Here is a 13,451-nt window from a genome sequence, read left to right on the forward strand (position 1 = left end):
TCTCGTCTCACCTTCCTGCATCACATTTCATAACACGCCGGGAGGAGCCAGGACATCTGACACTTGCAGATCATTCCCCGTGACATTTCACCAGTTGGTTTTGAGGTTTTCATCCCGGGGTGTGGAGGAGATTGTGAGTAAGAGAAGCGGTGGCCATTGGGTAGCCCTACGTACCCGCATCTCCTGGCGAGCCAGGTTCCTTCTGTAGGGATTAATTTGGAAGACATTTCTTTGTGTTTGTCTGCTAGGATGAAATACATCTTTCCGAGACATTTGAAATCGCACTTTGATGTGTTTAAAATCTCACTTGTTCATATTGTCACAGCTTGGCAGCCTGAGTGTCAGAAACTTCCTAAATATCAGGTGCTATTTTTACTGCTCCAAGTTTCATTCTTTCTATCGAGTCATACGACCACATTTGGGAGAGTGTGCCCATATCGTGGCTTTAAGGAAAATACCTTGCCCGGCTGGGGTCCCGCTGCAGCTCCGTATACGAACCGCGGGGGCAGGGCTCACGCCTGGCTGGCAGCATGGCATCTTCTAGCAAGTCAAGGAGACTCGGTGTAAAAGCACCAGCCGATGGCCATGCCGTTGCTCACGGCACTTGCTATTACCCACCACGGGAAACGCAGATCTGTCAGTCTCATGCAAACCAGCCTCACTAATTTGGTTGCTTCCTCCCATGCACCGATCCCACCTCCACCACGTCACCCATCCTGCAGGCTCCTTCCCGGGGACCACAACAAGATGGGAAGATCGGAGGCACTCAGCATCCCTACCTGTCAGGCAGTTACTCCTTATCAGCTCCCGCGTAAGTGAGAGCAAGGTTTGGCCCTGAGATTTCTGCCTGGCTGCAAATCACTGTCTGTAATCATTGCAAGCGTACGCTGAGGACGCAGGAATCAAGACATGTGAGTTTGCAAAACAGAGACACCTATTGCTTAATCGGGAATAAGCCAATTAGGCTGAAACGCTTATGTGACAAAACCGGTGAAGAATCAGCAGGAACGGCACCGCTCCGACGACTAAAGGACACGAGGGAACGGGAGGGGTGCCCGTGGCAGCCTGCCACCAGGACGCTGCTCGGGGACCACTCTGCACTGGGGTAACCAGAGCACCACAACCAAATCCCAGTCCCTGCCTTGAGCTACCTGCTCTGAAGGACCTCTAAGAGGCAGGAGGATGCTCGGAGCAGGCTGATGGTCACTGCTGCCTGCGAGGAAGCCATGGTCCAGGACTTTCAGGCTCTGTCCCAAGCCAGCACGCTCTTTCTCTGAGCCAGAAAAGTCTCTCCTGCACCTGCGGAGCGTCAGGTCTCACATCCACATGCATTCACCGTAACGTCAGCACGGCCTGACTCGATCACCCCGTGATGCTCTTGTTTTATCGCTGCTCTAAAGACAAAATGCTCACGCGCTCGCAGGGCTCAAATGTCACACACTCCACCTCTCCCATCCCGCGTACTGGCAGGACCTTATTCCTTCCTTCATCTCAGGTCTTCCATTAAAGTTTATTCCTGGCAGCAGTTCAGTGCCTTTGGCTGCGTCAATGAAACAGCCAGCAAAGAAAAAAACACTGAAGCAGGCAAAAAGGATCCAGTGAGGGGCTTGGGATTGAGCTCTCTGTGTGTGTTTGTGTATTTAGCTTCGGGAAGGGCGAAAGAAAAAAACCCAAGAGCCCAGCGAAGACCTAGGAAGAAGCTGAGACAAAAGCCTCACTGCTTAAAAGACATGTCTACGTTTTCCCCAGATCATTTTTTCAGCCAACAGAGCAGAGCTATCAGGGAGCACAAACAGCAGAGCATCAGTCTTGCCGCAGATCCTGTCACCCTGAGCATTCGTGTCCCCAAAGGTAGAAATCCCAGTGGCTCCTGCAGCATCTTGGATGCCACGTACCTTGGGAAATGGGAACGGTGCAATATGAAAGGATATCGTGTCTGAAGGGCTGTGGGTCCTGGGGCTCATCCTCCCACACCCATCTCTTGCCTGTTTTTTCCACTGCTCTGCGCAGCCTCTTGGAATACTCGAGGTCTCCTGTGGTTTCTTCTTCCAATGTTGACGTGGATGCTGAGGACCTCTCCTGGGCAGTGACATCCTCCTGGGATGGTTCTTCTGTACGAGCATCCTCAAAATAACATGGTGTGCCTCCACAAAGAGGGTTGGGAGCGCAACCAGCAACTGCTTGAGCTATTTGCCCACCATCACAGGCACTCACCAGCAACGGAGCTGTCCCAGGGCCTTCTCAGGGACTTAGTCCCCAGATGAAAATGTCCAGATGCCAAATATTGAAAAGCCAGTAGTGGTTTGTCCAGATGAAAATGTCCAGATGCCAATAGCAAATAGAGAGCTGAGCCTCCTCTCTCCTCCCCTGGCTCATAAAGCTACACCATGGAAATTCGGGCAGCAGTAAGAAGAAGTTTAATTACTACCCGAGCAGCTCCTGGTTGACAGTCGAGTGTGCTTCTGGGTGTCTGAAAAAGCGCTGGAGACGCTTTATGACAATGCTTAACCTTTGCAGGGAAAACATGTCCCCTGTTGTAGCCGCTGGCTGAGAACTGAATTATATTCCTGAGGATGCCGGTAAAGCCTGAGCTGGGAGGTGATGGGTCACGGTAGAAGAACCATCCTTCGATTCGGAGCTGCCAGATGCATGGGCAATACCCGGAGCCCCCTGCGATGCTGTTTGCCTGAGGGAGGCCTTGAGAGAGCACTTCAACACTGTGTCGTGACTGTGACAATATGTGCTTTTAAAAGCAGCCCTGCCCATGGAGAGCGCCGGACAGGGAGGGACGGCGTGCTCAGCATGCAGATGGCCAGCTTGGGTTTTTTTTTTGTGTGTTTGTTTGTGATATTCCCAGTGGATTTCTGTATGCAGTAACACAGACTTTGTTTGCAGTAGTAATAAGAAAGAGTCCAGTGCTTAAATTTGGAAAGAACTGACCCGGTGCACGAGCAGCCAGCTCGATGAATCAAACGCTGTGCAAACAAGGAGCCTCAGAAGGGTCAATAGCGGGGCCAGCAGAGTGAGTGGGATCAGGGCGATGAAGCTGCCGAGTGCCGCGGAAAGGGGAGCATCCCTAAAGCTGAGCGCATTTCTGCCTTGTAGCGTCACCCCCAAGAGTGACAATCATCCCAGGGACTCTCCTAACGGGGTTACCTAATGGCAGGACAGGGCATTTGTGCTGTGGCATCACTCGCTGCTTCAGGAGGACCGTTTTGGTCCCACCACCCACACATCGAGCGCCTTTACCACTTGCTGCCCTCCCAGCTCATCTTCCTTCCTGCTCCCAGCCTGCCCTCTCACCCCACACCATCGCCACTACCCCAGTGGGTTTTGGCAGCACCGTGCCTGGCTCCCTGGATCAGCCCTTTCGCTTCCCGATCGGAGCCAGCGCTGCTGCTGTTGATGAGGATGCATCTCCCAAGGCCACCACCACCGTCAAGGCTCCTGCTCAGCCAAGACAAGGAGTTGTTTAGATTTACAGTGGGAATACAAAGAAAAAGGAGCTGTGAAGATGCTCTTTTTTTTTCTTTTCTTTTTTTTTTTTTTCTTTTTTCTATTGCATTGCAAGGGGCAGAGCTGCTGACACCAGCCTGCTCTGCCGTGGTGTTTGCTGAAGGACACCTGAAACTCTGCTCCCACAGTGAATTTACTGTCAGGGAACTCCCTTGTTTCCAGAGGCAACTGGGGACGGAAACCAGAGAAATGGCAAAATAATTATTGTCTAATATTGTAGTTTAGGCTTATTTCTTGCTAATGAGGATACCCAGGCCCAGGGAAAACAAATGATGGAGGCAATTAGAGGAAGTCTGTCTTCGGAACAACCGGGTTTTATAGCAACTCTGCCTGTAGATGTATTTAAATAGTGCTGGTCTCAGGAATAAAAAAACAAAATACCTATAGCCTGAAAGCTCAAGGAAAGATAAGGGAGCTCCTACTAAATGCTTTCCTGCAGGATCAAAAGCACATCTGGCACGCACATAGGTACTGATGAGCAGTACGTCCAAGCAGAATAACCACAGTTGCTGCAGAGAATACAAGAAAAAAAGCCTGACCCCTTTATCCATGTCCGGGAGAGGCCAGGAGGGCTCACGGCAGCAGCGGGATCTGCTGTGTCACTGCTGGCCGCGGTCCCAGGGCTTCGCTCTCTGCCCACCAGTACGGCAGTAGCGCGGAGGAGCGGGCACCGTACTGCTGACGGCTGAATCACTTAACCTCGCCGTTAGCTGCTCAACAAGCCTTCGCTAAATGAACCAACGTTTGCAACTCCTTGTTCTCTGCAGGGAGAAAAAGGTTTGCTTTGCTTTCCAGATTGGAATAGTGCATTTGGGGGGTTAGAGCTGGGAAACAAAAAGCCCCCCTGGGCAAAAGGGAAACTTGGAGCACTTGTCGGAGCTGCTTTGCTCTCTTCATTGCTCTGGGGGCGGGACTGGCCCTGGCTTTGGCAATTCTGCACCCAAGAAGCGCTGGCTGATGAAGTGCATCCTCCTACCACAGCCACTGCCCTCCTCACTGGCAAGCTCAGAAATTCCCTCCTTGGGGGTCTTGCAAGCTGCTGACAATCAGGACTGGACCGAAGAGTAACTTTTCACCACCTGTACTGGAAAGTCCTTAGAGGGACTGGTTACGTTCACGGCACTGGGTTTTCTTTTTGTTCCACTGGATTACTCGGGGGTCTGCTGGTGCTTTCCATCCTGCTGCTCCCAGCCCTCCTGCCGGACACCGCTTCCCTGCAGGTACCACTGCTCCTGCCGTTCCCTCGGAGCTCAAGGAAACAAGCTATGGAGATTCGTCTCCTTCAGCTTGCTCTAGGCAGGAGCACAGGGGTTTTGGATACGTCTTTGTGGCAGCCGCCCCTGCCCCTGCCGGGCAGCAGGAGATGACAAGTGCTTTCCAGGGAAGAAGGAGAGCTCTGCTGCCAACTTGAAATTGGCTGCTTGAGCTCAAGTTATCATCAGAAGAGTTGCAATCAAAGCCTACACCGAATATTTTCTTACTCAAATCAGTGCTCCAACATTGCTTTTATTTTCCAGCCCGACGTGTCATGGAGCTTTTGTTAGAGCCCTGCCATACCCAGCGAGTACAAAGGTCTCTCCATTGGCTCCATTTACAGGGATAGTTACAGGGGCTTCTGTCCTGCAGAGAGGTATTACTCCTCCAGACCAACCTGGATAATCGTTGGCTCGTGTGCACCTGCTGTGTGAGTGCACAGAAGTGTATGTTGGTAGAATATAGCACTTTTTTCAACAAAACTTTCTGGTGGAGAGCAAGTCTTGGACTGCCTCTGGGTCAGGTGCAGTAAATCACAGCCTAAAAGACCCAAGCCGGACATTTATACTCCATGGACCAACCTTCACAAGAAGCGTTACGACTACAGCACGCTACAGACCACTCAGAGCAAGCACATCAGCCACCATAAAGGACACAAAATCTCTTTGTGGCATTCCTGAGCCTTTGAAAGGCAGGCATTAGAAAAGGGCACATGAGGAAAAAGTGGCAATTTACTGACAAGCTTCCAGGCAGGCCAGCAATATTACATACTCCAATTCATCACTTAAAAAGAGCAGAATATAATTCCTCTTGTAATCAGGATGGAAAGGCATGTGGTCTGGACTAGCAGAGAAAAGGCTGACTCATATTAAGGCCAGCCCATTACCAAGTGTCAAGTGCTCCCTAAGACGGCTCGCACGCTAATTTGAGAAGTCACCTGGTGGCAGCGGGTCACCAGCTCCCTCTACAGACAATCAGGACACAGCCGGACCCCTGCAGAACTGCTACAGCAGACGCATAATAACAAAGAGTCCCTTTAAACTGCCACCAAGGAGCAGAATTTTCCCCCTCGTCACCGGCAATAATTATTCCACTCGATGCCGAGTCCTTTGTCTTCCTCCACGGCAAGAGGTCTGGCCCGCTCCCCTATCCTGGAGTGGATGAAGAAATGGCTGCGATTGCATTAGTGTTCCCCAAGACAGACGTGAATGTGTCTTTTGTTTCCTTCCAGGGAAACAAAGAGCCGGAGCCGGAGCGATGGAGGGAAACGTAGGCGCCACCGGGCTGCAGGAAAAGTTCAGCAGCCCGGAACCAGGTGGTTGTTCGGAAACAAAGCGCCAAGACCATTCGCAATGGCAATACTTCACCGCGGCAGCACACGCTGACGAGCGCGAGGAGCGAGCCAAGGCGAGCGGGACGAGCACGCCTGCCCGCCCGCTGACATCCCCCAGCCCCACTGAGCACGCAGTTCCAGCGATGCGTGTATAGGTGATACATATATATAACGACAGGGATGTAGCAGGATGAAAAACCACGCGCAGGGGCAGCTGCAGGGCGAGGGGAACAGGCTAAATAGAGCGACACATTGTCGGGAGCAAGAAACTGCTGAATTTTCATCCTTGCCCTGACATCTCTTTGTTTCAGTATCTCCCGTCTGCAGGAGGAGGTATAAGAATATCTGGAGAAGGAAGACGGGACTGCTTAAGAAGCAAACATCTTTCTCAGAAGCCCCTGGCAGGCAGAGCAGCTCCAGCCACCCTCGGCTCCCTTCACCTGCGATGCTGGGAACTTATTGTCCAGGGAAACAGCGTGATTTTTTGGGGTTTTTTTTTTTTTTGGTCCTTTTGCCAATAATATTATAAGTAATATTATACTCTTACGTTGTACCTAATGAACATTTTGTTCTTTCTTTCTGTGATTTCTCAGTATTTGTAGGTGCGAGAAATACGCTCCCCCCCTGCTCCTACCCGTATGAGGCATATTCTTCCAAAGACAATCCAAATCGCAGGCAGGGGGCAGGGTATGTGTAAAAGTGGGCAAGCTGTTCGCTCCTCACAATAATTAGAGAGTGTTTCAATGCCAAGGAAAAAGAAGAAAAGAGTTGCACCTGCTTGCATTTCCCAGCCCCCCCTCGGTGCCATGAGCCTGCCAGGGGACACCTGGCCACGCTTTCCTTAATGTTTGGGCTGTGCTGACCAAAGCCAAGGGGTGCGGAGGAGTACGCTGAGCCACACGATCCATCAGCCAAATATTTCTGACCTGGAGAAGAGCTGTACAAATATTCGGGACCTCCCAAACTTCTCACGGAGAGGAGCTGTTCCCTCCTGGACACACAGAGAGCTCCTGGAAAACTTTGGAAGGGTCTCTTTCTCTACACTGTTGTGCACTTTGGCTGTCACACAGTCTCCTTTACCTATAGGACCACTTTGCGAAAGATGCTGCTATCACATGGCCCTCAAAGTTGAAAATCCTTTATCATCCCCTGAACTACTGCAGATCAGGCACTCAGCTTTTCCACATCTCCCCAGCAAGATCCTTCAGCCAGGTCAGAGCATCGTGTTGACCATCCCTGGTACCACGGCAGCAGACAGGGATGAAGTGTCTTTGTGCCAGGCTGCTGTGCTAAGAACAGTGTTTGGCCCCTTGTTGTGTTTGGGATGAAGCTCATCAAACCCAAACCACTTCAGAGATGCAATGGGGAAAAGAAGTGGGTGGGAGAGGGCAAAGCAAGAAAAAAGGGTCAGTTGGCCCTACTTCATGATTACTTCTTAATATAGCAAGGTCCCACCTTTGCTCTGTGCATCCCTGTGTCAGGAGCACAGCTGATGTGGGAACTTCATCTATGGGACTAACGCATATCAGAGGGCACTGGATTGCAGGACTCATCCTTCACTCCCTGGGGTGTAGGGTGCTCCTCTCCTTTGCTCGTTACCTTGTGCACTATTATTTCTGAAATGCTGTATGAAACAAGCTGATTGCTGTTTCTACAGAACTCGTCTGACCCTGTTGCCGTCTCTGCCGCTGCACTGCTTGGCAGTACTTCCTTGGAGGAACTACAGCAACAAACTCAGATGCCAGGGCTTGGAGATAGGCAGCCAGCAAACATCCAATTTCCATACAATGTACAGAAAAGAGAGGAGAAAAAAACCCCAATCACTGGGAATCCCTAATGAAGCAGGGTGAAAAACAGGACAAGTAAGTAACAAAGAATAGATTTTCAATAAGGGCACAGCAAGTTCTAGCGGACAGATCTAGCAGATAGACAAGGAGAGAGGAGAAAGAACAGAAGCTGGAAAAGAAGATGGGAGGAAAGCAAGGGGATCGGAGCAGCCTGTCCGATGGGGAGGATGCTTCAGAAGCTTTTCATTTCCTTTATTATATAGATAGTGCCAGCTCATTGCAGAGCAACAATTCATCCAGTAACCTACAGTCTGGTGCTGGATGTTTCTGGACAAGGCTACTGACCTTTAAGCACTTCTTGCCTGTGGCACCCAATATAACATAACAATGAAACAATGACAAACATCATTGCATTTCATTTATAATTTCAGCCCCAAGTGCCACGTATTTGTGTTGATGTAACACAGTGGGCGATGCCACCTGGTCCCGAACAGAAAGACCTTGTGTCATTTGGGCACTACGAGTGCACCCCACATTACTAGAATTATTTGATTTGTTTTCCCACACTGCTGTAGTGAGTTCCTCAAGTCAATGCAAACGCTCCGCTCTGCATTTGTTTCTCTCATCTCCTAAGTTTCCAAGCAGCCCTCAGAGATGGGGTTTACAGGGTGGGCAGGGTGTTGCTCCTCTCCTCAGACTTAGGGGCTGCTTTAGCCCCTGCCATGCATGGCACCTGCAGGTAAGCATCCACCCTGGAGGTGACTGGGAAGGGGTGATCACGAAGCCTCTGACACAGCCCGTGGGGACAGACAAGTGAGTTGAGCTCTCCCACCCTGCTCCATCACCCCCATCCAGCTGGTCCCTGCTCAATCTCTCCCACCCTGTGGACTGGTCCTCACGCCAGCATCCTGCAGACTGGTTCTTTATCCGTCACCCCCATGGGCTGGAGCCCTCTCTGCCGCGCCCATCCAGACCAGCACCCAAGCCCCCTGGGCTGCAACTTGCCCCACCATCCCTGACCAGCAAACTGCCTGCATCAATATCCCGCTTAGGGACCTGCTCCGTGAGTCCATCAACACTTGAGCATTGCCTGTGCCCAAACCCCTCTCTCCAGACCAGTATCAACCAACACCGCTAATCAGACCAACATCTCTAATCAGACTGGTACCTGCTCCAGCATCCCTACCCGGACCCATACCTGTTCCAGCATCCCTACCCGGACCTGTACCTGTTCCAGCATCCCCACCTGGACCGGCACCTCAATGTCTCTAACGGGACTGGTACCTGTTCCAGCATCCCTACCCGGACCGGCACCTCAATGTCTCTAATGGGACTGGTACCTGTTCCAGTATCCCTACCCGGACCGGCACCTCAATGTCTCTAATGGGACTGGTACCTGTTCCAGCATCCCTACCCGGACCGGCACCTCAATGTCTCTAACGGGACTGGTACCTGTTCCAGCATCCCTACCCGGACCGGCATCTCAGCGTCTCTAAGAGGAGCGGTACCGGCTCCCGCACCCCTGCCCGGACCGGCGTGGCTGCCCCCCGGCCCCGTGCCCCGGCGCGCCCCGTCCTGCCCGGCAGCGGGCCGGTCCCGCCCGGGGCCGCCGCCGGCTCCGCGGCGCTGCGCGGGAGCGGAGCGAGCTCCCTTCCCACTTCGGCGCAGCAAGAAACCGGGAGAGCCGGAGACAAAGAAACTGTCCGGGCGCCCCCCCCCTTCGCCTCCGCCGCCGCCTCCGCCGCCTCCTCCGCCTCCAGCACCCCTATCCCCCGCGCCCCTCCGCGCCCGGGAAGGGGGTATTTACCCGCTCTCCTCCTCGATCTCGGAGATATCGGCGAAGATGAGGAAACCGACAAGCAGCGTGAGCAACGCCAGCGTCCAGCCCCGGCACGGCAGCGGCATGGCTCCCGGGCTGGGCTGGGCTGGGCCGCTCCGCGCCGCTCCGCGGGGTGCGGAGCGCGGCGCCGCGTCCCGGCTCGGCGCCGCCGCCGCCGCCGCCCGGCGGGGCCGCTCCGCCCCTCGGCGCCCGCGGAGCGCCCGTCCCGCCCCGCCCGGCGCGGGGAGGGGGCGCACGGGGCGGGCTCTGCCCCCGCCGCCCCCCGCCGCTAAAGTTTGCGGCGTGTCCCGGGAGCGGCGGGCAGCCGCTGCCCCTCGGCCCGGGGCGGGGGGAGCCGCCGCCGCCGCCGCCGCCGCCTCCCCGCCTTCGGCGGTGCCCCCTACGAGCGGGCTTTGCTTTTTGTTCTCGCTTCCCCTGCGCGGCCGCGGCACGTCCCCTCCCTTCCGCGCACCGGCGCGGTGTGGCAGGGTCGGTCCTGGCTGGGGGGCAGTACGCGCAGGCGTGCCCCGAAAGGACGAAAACTGTAGTAAAATAAGACAAAGCTAACTACTGTTTGCGGTGGCGGTGCCTTTTCCTCTCTTGCAAGGTGCGTGCAGTAAAGCAGATCTTTCGGGATGAAAGGCACTTTGTAAACAAAGATGATGAATAACTAATCACACCTATCTCTTACCATTAATACCCATTTTGGTAACAATAATTCTTTACCATAAATACCATCATAACCACACCAGTACTGCCATGACTTTAAATCTTGCTGGATTTGGAACAGGCAGAATTCGTTAAGCAGAAACCACCCAAGGGGCTCTGCTTCTGAGGCACTTGGATGCATCTCTGGCACGCCCGCAGCCCCTGCCCGCAACCTCCTGCAGGCTACAGGCATAGCCTTAGATTTTGTTATGGAGAGGAAAGGCTGCAGCTTCTAGCCAGAAAGGGAGATGAAAGTGTATGAAAGTTGGAAAGAAGGAAAAAGGGACTGGCTGGACCAAAGAACGGCCAAAAAAAAGAGGTCCTTTCCCTACATCCCTGTTATCTGTAAGTCCAGCGCCAGCCCCGCAGAGGAGAGGCCGGCTGTGCCGGGGGTTAGGCAAGGCCAGCCTGGCAGAGTGTCTCCAAATCCAAGAGTAATTCTTTCGGACCAGAAAGTTGCTGAAAATCAGAGTATCTGGTGATATATGCACGCCCGAGCTGGAGAGGGATGCAGTGGATTTATAATGCAGCAGATAGAAGAAGCACAGATGTGTTGAGAGAGAGAGATACTAATTGCTTACATATTTAAAACAGCATCTTTAGTCTGAATGGGAGGCACCATTAAGCAAAACAGAGCTATTAACTGGGGCCACTTGGAAAGCTGCCATTTTCCCTTCTGTGCACGGCTTTTTGCATCAATACAAAAGTACGTTGCTCAGGGCGTGATACGCTGTCAATGTTGTGTGATTCCTACCGAGGACACCGAGGTGCCTTGCACTGGGGTAAGCGTGTTCGTACGTATGGGGATGCATAACACTGGTATTGTGTACGGGAAGGCATACTCAGCAGAAGACTTTTCTCTTTCTCTGGATTAAATGGTGGAAGGAGCCCGTTACGGTTGATGTGCTTTCCTGGGGATTCTGAAACTCTTGTAGAAAGAGGAGACAAACCATTACATTTATAGGTAAAAATATAACATAGGTGAGTCTGGTACAATTACACTGTAGTATATATGGCAAATTTACAGTCCAGTATACAGCTTTTATAATAGAGCATATTCAGGCCCTTGGGGAGAAAGTGATTTTAGGTGGTGTATGTAGCACCATAATTTATCTTCTGCATAAATCTGAGAAAAGCCTCATTTTCCTCCTGTTTTATTCTTCTTGGACTCCTTTTCTTCACCCTATTCTGGAGTTTCACAGCAGTGTGACTGGCCTGAGGATAAGGAAACAGGCTTTGAGGTGACCTTGCTGGTGCAGGGACTGACATCGGGGTTTCCCGAGATGCAGCGGGGCAGAGCACCAGTCCCCTGTGATTCGGGAGCACCGCACCGCAGCTGGCTTCCCGTCTTACACATCCTCGAGAATACAGATGGAGATATCTGCTCCTGCATCTTTTTCAGCTCCATCCCAGGTGGTGTTTCAGCTTCTTTTGTCTGATCTTTCCATTTCAGTTGCCAATCACGGTGGCGATGTGCGAGAACAGAAATCTCAATGGAGGCTGAGCAATAAGTGGGGGGATCGTTCAGTGCGTGGTGGGAATCGGTTTGCCTGGATGAGGACTCTCGCAGGGGCAGGGACATCCTATCTGCTGAGATGCTTCTTCTGCTGAGGAGTAGCTTGTCTTAAAAGACATGCTGGGATTTGACTCTGCTCCTGCGTTAAGTCAATGGAAATGCTGCTATTAACTGAAATGAAAAAAACCCCTCCTTGCAGGGTGAGCTGGGAGTTAAGCTTGATGCCCTTCACTGGAGAGCTCCACTGCTAGGGGTTTGCACAGAGAGCTCTGTGAATCCTGTACTTGGTGTTGTCTGTTGCTTTATTCCTCTGAAAGATGTAGGTTGGAGAGAAAGGTCGTTCTTCAGCTGATCAGGCTTCAAACACAGGGACCAGGAACTTGAAGCACAGCCGGTTTTGAATGAGGAGGCAGCAAGCTATATAGAAGATGCAGGAACAGTGCAGCTTGCTGCATTATTTTGTAATCAATTAACGAGGCTGTATAACATCATCAAGTGTGACTCTGCGATGAAAACCTGGAGGTCTTGTTGTGCTGCTGAGGGCTAAATTCTGCACAATCTTACTGTAGCGATAGGAAGAAATGAATATAATAGGTACTGATTGCAGAAGAGGACATTTTACTCTGCATTCACTCCGAGTCCATCCTTAAGAGCATCCTGGCCAGATTTGGGGGAGGAGGAGATAATGCACCCTAGTTTCATACCTTCCTCTTTACCTGAAGAGCTGCAAACAGCTTTGGAGCAATTGCCATAGTTCCTCAAGTGTTAGTCGTTCTGCACATTCAATTTGCTATGAATCCTCACATGATTCAGCTTAACCAGGTGCGTAAACGTTGCAGGATTGGGTCGGTAAGCGTCCAAAGCCTCAATTTTATGTCTCATTTGTAAGATGGGTTGCAGGAAGATGAGAGCAAACTGTCGCAAATAGACTGTTGTGGTAGGGTAATATGTTCTGAAACAGAATAAAAGGCTATTATATCTTCTAGTTCCTAATAATTTGAGGAAATAATTCTGTATCCAGAACATTTGCAGTAAATACAATAAGGTGTACTGAAAAAAAAAATCTTAGCATAACAGCAAAAGTAACGGCATGAGAACAATATTGCATTTTGCTGCTTTGAAGGGAAAGAGAAAAAAATGGTATTTTTACATTTTCTTTTGACCTTTGAGAAATATCAGGAATATGTAATAGCCATACGCACCAACAATAGCTCAGAGGATTCAGAGAATAAAAGTTAAACACCTAGGGACATTTACAAACAACTGGCAGAGAGGTGATAAATTTAAGATGTGGGTATGAAAAGCACAGATACATGGAGAGTGCAAAAATAATACATATTTAAAATGCTTTCAATCTATGTGAGAAGCATCATTGAGAAAGGTAGTGGCTCCTGAACACATAAAGGAGGTACAGAGAAGATGACCCATGAGGTCTTTGCCATACTATGATGAATGATAAGACCTGGTGCAGCGAGAGGTCTCGGGGGACCTTTCCCCATCAAATCTGTAATGCTGTAA

The 13,451-nt window shown here is 51.5% G+C and overlaps 2 protein-coding genes across 2 annotated transcripts in view; both read right to left on the reverse strand.

The window, feature by feature from the left end:
• The window catches only part of ST8SIA2 (ST8 alpha-N-acetyl-neuraminide alpha-2,8-sialyltransferase 2), a 31,163-nt gene extending 21,368 nt beyond the window's left edge, over positions 1–9,795 (reverse strand). Inside the window, exon 1 of the mRNA XM_075159504.1 lies at positions 9,698–9,795. Within this exon, the coding sequence (XP_075015605.1) occupies positions 9,698–9,795 (98 nt within the window). The remainder of the gene's footprint in view (positions 1–9,697) is intronic.
• Positions 1–13,451, reverse strand: part of CHD2 (chromodomain helicase DNA binding protein 2) — a 309,839-nt gene that overhangs the window by 185,588 nt on the left and 110,800 nt on the right. The window lies entirely within an intron of this gene.

The sequence above is a fragment of the Calonectris borealis genome, chromosome 11, assembly GCF_964195595.1.
Source record: "Calonectris borealis chromosome 11, bCalBor7.hap1.2, whole genome shotgun sequence".
NCBI lineage: Eukaryota > Metazoa > Chordata > Aves > Procellariiformes > Procellariidae > Calonectris > Calonectris borealis.